Source organism: Fukomys damarensis, unplaced genomic scaffold (assembly GCF_012274545.1).
Source record: "Fukomys damarensis isolate Sample0158 unplaced genomic scaffold, DMR_v1.0_HiC HiC_scaffold_14, whole genome shotgun sequence".
NCBI classification, from domain to species: Eukaryota; Metazoa; Chordata; class Mammalia; order Rodentia; family Bathyergidae; genus Fukomys; species Fukomys damarensis.
In genome coordinates this window covers 54,332,610-54,342,053 of record NW_022900926.1, presented here as the reverse complement: position 1 = coordinate 54,342,053, position 9,444 = coordinate 54,332,610, and the positions used below count along the sequence as shown (strand labels likewise).

The window sequence follows — 9,444 nt, the reverse complement described above, 5'->3', positions numbered from 1 at the left end:
CCTAGCGCCAGCCGGCCGGGGGGCGCAATGAGCCAGGTGCTGGGGAAGCCTCAGCCGCAGAACGAGGACGACGGCGACGAGGAGGAGGAGGAAGAGGAGGACGAGGAGGAGGAGGATGAGCTGGTGGGACTAGCGGACTACGGGGACGGCCCCGACTCCTCGGACGCAGATCTGGACTGCGGGGCGGAGGAGGGAGGTGAGCGCCGGTCCCCAGCTCGCGCCCTTCCACCCTTCTGGGTCTCCCGCCCCCGCCGGACCGGGCGCGCTGGCCGCCGACTTGGAGGGGATCCAGGGGATTGACTGGGGGGACGCGTGGGAGACGCTAGAGAGGCGACCTCGAGCTGCGAAATGGGGGAGCCCGGTGCTGGGGAGGACGAGGGGGGACCAGGGTTGGTGAGGAAAGAGGAGGCGGAGGAGTCTGGGCAAGAGAAACGCGCGCCTCCCCAACCCTCGCCACGAGGTCTGCCTAGGGTCCAGAGGTTGCGGAGAAGAGAGGACCTCTGGCGCGCTCCGGGACCTCTCCTTGAACACTGCTGTTTAAGCGGGGGTCAGGTGTTGTGGCTAAAAAAAGGCAGCCGGCGGCAGCGTGACTGGCAGGGTTGTCGGCAGCTGCGAGTGTCAGTCTCGCCCGTGTCCCTGCGGGGCTCAGCCTGCAGGTGGGAGGGGTGGACGCGCGCGCCCAGGAGGAGAGGGAGTCCTCGAGTGGCCGAGGGTTTCCCTGGATCCGGGCGAAGGCGGTTGTTAGGACACCTTATCTGTGCTGTGTTACCAACCAGCTGGGCTAGGCAGTGCCTGGCCGGGAGTGAGCGTAGGGCGGGGAATTATTTGCCTGAGAACCAAACTGTTTCCTGTTCAAGAAGCCAATTTTAGTAATCGTTCAGCCTGCGGGGGCTTCCTGCATTTTATTAAGACCTAAGGAAGGTGAGAGCTTTTTAGGATTCTAGAAAAGATATTCTTTATTTCCTCAAAAGCAAGCAAAAGATCTGTAAGGTTACCTGAAAAGGTCAGAATGCGTCTGTTAACTGGATATTCTCGGAGAAGCTGTTTGCATCCTAGAGAAGGAACTAATTATGTGAGGGCTGAAAGTATCTTTGTAATTTGATTTTAAGAACATCTATTGAGAACTCACTTGTTTTTAATTCTCTGTACAAAGTCTTTCTCTGAGGACAGTTTAGGCACTGCTTGCAATGAATCCGAAAGAGAATAAAGTTAACTAAGCCTGAGTGTGGCAGATGAGAAAGCAGCAAAGTCACCCTTTTCTCCCTAGTGTCTTCCCTCCTGGGAGGATTTGTGCTGACTCCCATTTGCTTAAACTGGTGTGTGCACCTGAGCATTTCTGTCTTGTGCACTCTCCCTAATTGGGCCCACTGTTGAGCGCCCGGCCACATTTTTGTAGATAAAGCTTTCAACCCTTTTCTGGGAATCTCTAGGGCTACCTTTCCTAATTAAATTGTTCGGTTGCTTCATTATTATTCAAATTGCATTTGTTAGCTCCTCCCAGATTCTTTGGGGACTTGGGAGAGGGAAGAATGGAGACGAATTTACAAGGTATTTGAAATGGTAGAGGCACAATAGGGTGATTGGTTAAAAAAAAAAAAAAAAGGAACCGTGGGGGGGCAGTAATTTGATATTGTAGGGGGAGGGAGCAAAAAGGTTCCAGGAAAAGTACCAGACCTGTTTGTTTATTCTGCAGCTCTCCAAGGGGGCACTTTTAAAATTTGATTTGGGGATTTAAAATTACTGCCCTGCCTGAGGGGTAGGATTCCCTGAACAAAGGCTTTTCCAGAGCTCAGACTTGGAGACTCCCCTCTGCTGCCAACCTAAAGGCAGACCTGCCTTGTAACTGATGTTTTGATGATTTCAGTAATAAAATCCTCCCACGTGAGTACTTGAAATCAGCCTGGAATCTTGCTATAAAAGGATTGAGTATATTTATGTAGTGAGAAGAGCAACACATTAATATTTGCCCTGGCCATCATTACTGAAGCCTAATCTCTCTCCACCTAAGCCTGCTATGGCTAGGTGCACTGCCCCTGTTATCTTTGGGCCACTCTTTCCAGGTTTCCCTGACTTTGATGTGGAGGGTTAGGGCTTGATGCAGAATCTCTGAGAATGTTCACCTTCTACCGTAGTAGCAGATAGGTTCCTCAGTCAGTTTCTGCAGGGGTTGTCCCTAACTGGTATGTCCATTGATAAGGGCAGTTGGGATTGGGTGAGGGGAAGCTGGGAGATGTGACTTCCCGTCCAGTGTCCTTCAGAAGGCTGTTTGACATGTTGCTCTATAATCTTGTTATATTTTCAGTAAAATTTACATTTACCTACTCTCAGACTTAGGAAATGGAATGTGAAGAATAAGGACTAATTTATTCTGATAAAAGATGGATATAGTGTATTCTGAACCATGAGCAAAGCTTTTCTACAGTGAACCCTCCTCCCCCTTCCTCTTCTAAACAGCTTTGGTTTAGTGCCTGTTCTTAGTTGGGACCTAGGATTTTTCCCAGGAGGTTCAGAAATCCATTCTGGCTGGAATGTGGGGGTCTTGGGAATGGTATGCAAGACCAGCTAGCGTCACCAGTTATTTCACGAGGCCACTTGTCAGGAGCTGTGCAAGAGAATGTAGTCTGAAGGTGGATAATACAATTTTCATTTCCCTTCATCTCTAAGACTTAGAAACCTCTGATCTTATTTTTAAGCCAAGTGCCTTGTAAGTTTTACCACATTATGCAAAGTTTGAAAATGTAGTGCAGCTAAGGTGAGAGTTAAATTGCACTTCTGGCTTCCACCCCATATTTTATTCATGAAAAGCAGGAGTGTTCTTAGGCACTTCAGTTCCGTTAAGGACAGATTGCAGCACTTCACACTGCTCTTTCATTGTAGTTAATCACAGAATAGGTGCTTCTCACCCTCAATCTCCATATTACAGATAAAACTCCCAAAAGAGGTAATGATTAAGCCATTATAAACAGTAGCATTGGGCTGTTTGTGGTAGCTCAGTGGTAGAACACCATGCCTAAAGTCCTGGGTCTAATCCTCAGCAACATCTCCTACCTAAAAAACACAACTGCACTATAAATTATTTTTAACCATAAATCTTGAGCAAATTACTGTACCTTAAAAACTGTAATAACAAGGGAGGCAATTAAAAGGTTTTTTATGTGTGTGGTGCTGCCACAGCTCCAACCTAGCCTTGAGCATGCTAGAGTCACTAACACTGAGCTGCATCACCAACCCAGAAGATAATATCTAAGCATGTGGGAAGCCCTGAGTTTGATTCAGAGTACAAAAGAATTTTAAAGTATTTTCCCCCAAATTCCAAGTTAAAACATTTATTAATTTATTTTTTAATAGTAAAACATTTACTGGTACATTTTAGGCATACATAATGCTAACACTCATCATAGGGAATTTGCACCACCAAATTCCAAGTTTTAAGGTCACCACAGTCTAGCTAAGTTTGGTTTATGTTTTTACAGCACCTGATACATCCCCTAAGAGTGAGGAAGTAACAGTTCAGATCGTTGGTTACTGGGGGCACAAAAGAGATCCAAGGTCAGCAAATGATATTTTCTTATAGGGCGTACATGTTCGCTTTTTCCCCTGTAATACACACACACACATACACACACACACACACACACACACACACACACACACAGAGACACTTTTTTCCTGGCTGTGTTGGGACTTGAACCCAGGGCCTCTTACACACCAAGCAAGAATTCTTTACCATGGAGCTACATACCCAGCTCTTTCTTAAAATAATTTAAAAATTATTAGTGAATTTATTTTAGCATCATCTTCTTGAGAGTGAGCAGAGATGGTTGTCCTGATATTGAAGCCATGGCTCAGGGATGACAGGGCACTTTTCTGAAGCTGCATCATTGAGTGAGGATTAGAAGAGGTTCAAATTTGTGGAAATGTAAGTCCCTTTCCTCAAAGTTCTGGTTTGTTCTAAAAGCATTGGGTTGACTATACCCATGGCCATAGCTAATCTCTTAAAGTTCCCCCTGGCCCTAGTGCCTGTGATAAAAGTGCTGGAATAGAAGAAGTACAGAAGAGTTAAGAATGCTGTGACCAGTGCTTGCTTTGGCAGCACATATATTAAAAGTGGAACAGTGGAGAGAAGATTAGCATGGCCCTTGTACAAGAATGATAGGCAAATTAATTTTTTAAAAAATGTGACCAAAGTCACACCTTAATCAAGTGCTTGCTCTAATATGAATATTTATAGAGCATATTTTTATGACATGTTTTTTCTTCTTTCTTTCTTTTTTTTTTTTAATGGTACCAGGGATTGAACTGGGGCCTTTGCACTTGCGAGGCAGGCAGTGGAACCACTGAGCCAAATCCCCGGGCCTATATGACATATTTTGAAAGCAAGGTTCAGTGATTCAGAGTCAGATAAGCCTAATTCTCTACTTTTATTAGTAATTGCTCTTATTTTTTTGGTAGTACTGGGGATTGAATTGAACCCAGGGCCTTGTGCATGCTAGGAATGTTCCGTACCACTGAACTATCTCTCGTGCCTTTCTCTTCCATTTTTCTATTAGAACATACACAGGATAGTTTAATGGAACTGTGAAGTAGAAACAGGACATTCTGGGCATTCTGAGTAATAGCTCTGAATTTGAAAGATCATCTTCTCTGTTTGCCCCAGTTCACACTCTGCTTTATTCCATCCTCCCCCGTTTCATACCAGTTTATGACAGTTTCACTTCCTAACATAGCCACTTCTTTCTTGCTGATTTTCTTACTTCTCTTTTTTATTTATTATTTAACTTTTATTTATATATATTTTTGGTACTAGGGATCGAACTCGGGTCCTTGCGCTTGTGAGGCAGGCGGCAGGAACCACTGAGCTAAATCCTTGGCCCTCTCTTTTTAATTTTTATATTTTTAAAAAACTTTTAAAAAATTCTTTTGTCATAGCCTTAGAATTCACTGGTGACAGTGGCTGTCCCATGTTCAGCTATAACATTCAAACAAGTTTTTCACTCTTGGACTAAATCGTCCAAAGTGCTAATTGACCTTCTCCTCTTGCAGGTCTCTGAGAAAGACCACAGTTCAGTTTGAGAGGGCTACCTAGAGCAACCTAGAATTGCTCTCAAAATGACTGTTAAAAAGTTCCCCCTGAGCTCTTTTCCCTTCTTGGAAAAGCATTGGTCAACCAGAACACAATATAGATGTCATACTGAATATATATGTTAAGGAAATGGTTGTACTGTGCTTTTTTTTTGTTGTTTTTTTTTTTTTTGGTTGTCTACTAGTATGATTTGACAGGATTTCATAGAGAAAGAGTTGGTCTTCACAGACAGTAAAAGTCACCATCATGCCTTTGAAAATTTCTTTGCTTTTCATTTATTTCTTCCTACTAGCCAGGCGTGGTGGCACACGCCTGTAATCCCAGCACTCAGGAGGCTGAGGCAGGAGGATCGCTGTGAGTTCGAGACCAACTTGGGCTACATAGTGACTTCCAGTTCAGTCTCAACTACATAGTGAGACCCTGTCTCAAAAAGGAAACAAACAAACAAAACCAGAACCTGGGTCTGGAGGTGTAGCTCAGTGGTTCCCACCTGCCTTGCAAGTGCAAGGACCCGAGTTCAATCCCCGGTACCAAAACAAACAAAAAACAAAAAAGAAATCTCCCTACTAAGTAGTTGACCAAATGGACAGTGAATCTTCATGACTTTTGTATATTCTCCAGTTATTAGTGCTATTATTATTCAAAGGATCTATTCTTTTTTGGGTTGAAATTTCTTATTAAACAACTGGGTCTTGAATGAGTACACAGTTCCATTCATCAACAAACTTCTAGAAATTTAAAGGAGCCAAAGATAATGATGCAAACAGGAACAGTTTGAGAGCCTTTTCCTAAAACTGTAAGTAGGTAGACCCATATGCCTTTGTTGTCTCCACAGAATATTAATGGCAGACATTCTGTCTTCCCCTTCAAATTAAGTGAGCCTCTGACTGTAGTCACATTCCACAAAAGATCCTGTTGTTGCCTAGGCTTGGGCTGGGGAGGAAAAAAAGGCTTTTGTGTGTGTGTGTGTGTGTGTGTGTGTGTGTGTGTGTGTACATTGAGAGATGGGTAAAAGGAGAAATTAAGATTCATGGGCTAGGGGACATGTATGTGGTGGTTGCCTATGGCTAGTAAATGGCAGGACTGGAACTTACTTTGCCATAAGTCTGCTACTACCTATTTCTAATTATTTCATTAAATCATCTTTATTTTATTTTCCTTTTGGGGGCCTGTTCAAATGGGTCACTTCTCAGAGAACTTTTCTTAATTTTAATGTCTCTGAGTTGTAAGGTGCCAGAATTATAAAGTCCGTTTCGTACAATGTGTCATTCTTCCTAGAGAGACCCTTTGAGTTTAGGAAGGTAGGGCCACTGTAGTTAGGAGCTGTATACAGAGGTGCTAGGCTTTCAATTCCCATTTTCCTGATTACTGCTCCCTTCTTTGTTTTGAACATTACCAACCCAGAGATCAACCAGGCAGTGGTTCCCAGAAAACCATGTGCTCAAGGCACTAATCCACGTTTCTTTCTCTACTTACAAGGTTTGTCAGGGCTGGTTACAGGATAATTCCAGATTAAAAATTAGCTTGCAGGTGTTAAAGACCGATAATGGCCCAATTAGATGGCCCCTCCCCTTATTGCCATTTCCTTGGGTGATTGAGTTTCTCCAGGGCCACAGTTCACAGCTGGGCTATTTGGAAAATCTGGGTGCTGTTGGAGTCACATGAAAATAAGTTCTCTTTAGCGTCCCAGACTATAATAAATAAAATTTACCTAGGCATAAAGCTGAGCCTCTTGATATCCAGTTCCAAGTGCTGATCTGGGCCAAAGTCAGACATGACATTTCTTTTTAAAGCTTTAGTTAATTTGGCTTTAAATTCTGCTCTGTCACTCTCATTTAAACTATCGTAACAAATGTCATTGGAGGTTTTTATTAAAGTGTTTATCGTGGTAAGCACTGAGGCCTTATTTGTTTGTTTTCTGCAGTTTTGGGGGTTAAATCCAGGGCCATTGCACTGAGCTATATCCCTAGCTCTATTTTTAAAAGTAATTAATTAATTATTATTATTATTATTTTGGGGGGTACCGGTGATTGAGCTCCAGACCTTGTGCTTGTGAGGCAGGCACAGTGAGTGCCACTCAGCTAAATCCCCAACCCTAAAAATTTTTTTTTGAGACAGGTGCTCACTAAGTTGCTAAACTGTGCTGGATGGGCTTGAATTTGCAGTCCTCCTGCCTCAGCCTCCCAGAGTGCAAGGAGTACAGGTGTGCTTTATCATGCCCAGTTTTGTTTTGTTTTTACAACAATTTTAATTGTACTTAGCTATAGACTATTTGAAAAATGATGTTTTTGTAATCTATGCTTTGTAGTTCACAGGACACTGGACCTAAGTTTTAGACCAGAAAGGGGGGAAAAAAGCCTTCTTTAGAATATACTATTATTAGAGCTGGGGATATAGCTAAGTGGTGGAGCACATGCCTAGCATGCATGAGGCACTGGACTCCATCCTCACTCAGTAGCATAAGGGGAAAAAAGAAAAGGAAGAAGGTAAAGGAAAAAATACTATTAAAAACTTGTAGAGAGGCAGAAGCAACTACCAATAGCTAAACGCTCTTCAAATGACATTTTTCATTTTTCACATGTATGTGTCATAACCCTGTATTAGCCTGATTTGTGTTACTATAACAGAATACCTAATATTGAGTACTTTATAAGGAAAAAGGGTTTCTGTATCTCTTAGTTTGGGATGCTTAAAGTCTAAGATCAGGCATCCCCACCTGTTTGGCCTCTGTGCCCGCCCCCCATAACAACACGGCAGAGAAACACACAAGGAAACGGAGCCAAGCTCGTGGGCTTACTTTGCTTTGTAACAGGCTCCTCTCTTGAGAGCTGACTTGGTCCATGAGACCAGCATTAATTCGTTCCAAGGGCAGTGCCTCCAGAGACCCAAGCACGTTTTACTAGGCCCCTGTTCTTAATGGTTCTACCACACTTCTAGCACATGAACCCTTGGTGGACACATTCTGACCATGTCCAAAACATAGCAAACTTGGAGAAGAATGGTAAGGAGCCAAAATTGATACTTCCTAAATAGGAAGAAGATAAATAACAGTTAAAAATCATTGAGTGAGGGGCTGGGGATTTAGCTCAATGGTGCTGCCACCTGCCTCCCAAGCACAAGGTCCTGAGTTTGATCCCCATTACCCTCCCAAAAAATTAGTGTACCATTATCCATAGTCCCACATAACTAGACCTCTGCAGGTAAAACACACTTTGTTACTTTATGTAGTTTTCTACAAGCATAAAGTTCTTTTAAAAAAGATTTTACATGATTTTAATGATCACAAGTCTCATCAAAATAGTATTAAAGATAAGGAAAGTGTTATGTTTAAGTATACACAACATTTCAGTGACAGATACAGTTTTACTAAGAAAAACAAAAGGTCTGAACTTTCACAGACTAGGAAATTTGCTTTGAAGATAGGAAAAGATAAGTTGGAAAAGTATTTTAAAAATAAAAGTTATAGGGCAAGGGATTTAGCTCAGTGTTTCTACCACCTGACTCACAAATGCAAGGTCCTGAGTTTGAGTCCTGGTACCAAAAAAGAAAAAAATAAATAAAAGTTATAGCCATGATCACCAAAACATTTTTACAGCTTATATGATCATTAAGCATTGTAAGCCTTTTTGCTGATATATATGATTTTAAAAATCCATCTTAATATCAAATAGTAAAAACCTTAATATAATTTTAATTTTAGACTGTTTAATTTCAAATAGTATCAAATAATAAAAACCTTAATATAATTTTAATTTTAGACTAAGTTTTAATATTTTTCCTTTCACATTCAATAGATAAATCTGAATCAAAAATAGTAATTGCTGGGCTTGGAAGCATGTTACTATAATTTTAGCTACACAGGAAGTGAAGGCAGGAGGATCAAAAGTTTGAAGCTAGCCTTGGGCAACTTAGCAAGATCTTGTGTCAAAATACAATAAAAGAGCTGGGAACATGGCTCAGTGCTCTCTGGGTTTGATCCCCAGTACCGATCAATCAATCAGTCAATCAACATCACTGTGGATTACAAACATAAAGTTCTTTTTTGGTACTGGGGATTGAACTCAGGCCCTTGTGCTTGTGAGGCAAGTGCCGGAACCACTGAGCTAAATCCCTGGCCCACAAACATAAAAGTTCTTAATACCCTGGTGTACCAGAATGTATCTTCAGATTAGTTCATATATTCTATTTATGTTTAGGTAGTTTTTAAAAAGTGTTTATTGTAGAGCTGGGCATGGTGGTGCATGCCTGTAATCCCAGCACTCAGGAGGCTGAGTCAGGAGGATCGCTGTGAGTTTGAGACCAGCCTGGGCTACACAGTGAGTTCCAGGTCAGTCTCAACTACATAGTGAGACCCTGTCTCA

At 42.2% G+C, this 9,444-nt stretch overlaps 1 protein-coding gene and 1 pseudogene across 1 annotated transcript in view; both read left to right on the top strand.

Moving 5' to 3' along the window:
• Window positions 1–6: 6 nt before the first annotated feature.
• The window catches only part of Rragd (Ras related GTP binding D), a 41,483-nt gene continuing 32,045 nt past the window's right edge, over window positions 7–9,444 (top strand). The window contains exon 1 of the mRNA XM_010633246.2: window positions 7–196. Coding sequence (XP_010631548.1) covers window positions 28–196 — 169 coding nt within the window. The 5' untranslated portion in view covers window positions 7–27. The remainder of the gene's footprint in view (window positions 197–9,444) is intronic.
• LOC117286041 lies at window positions 4,078–4,171 on the top strand (annotated as a pseudogene).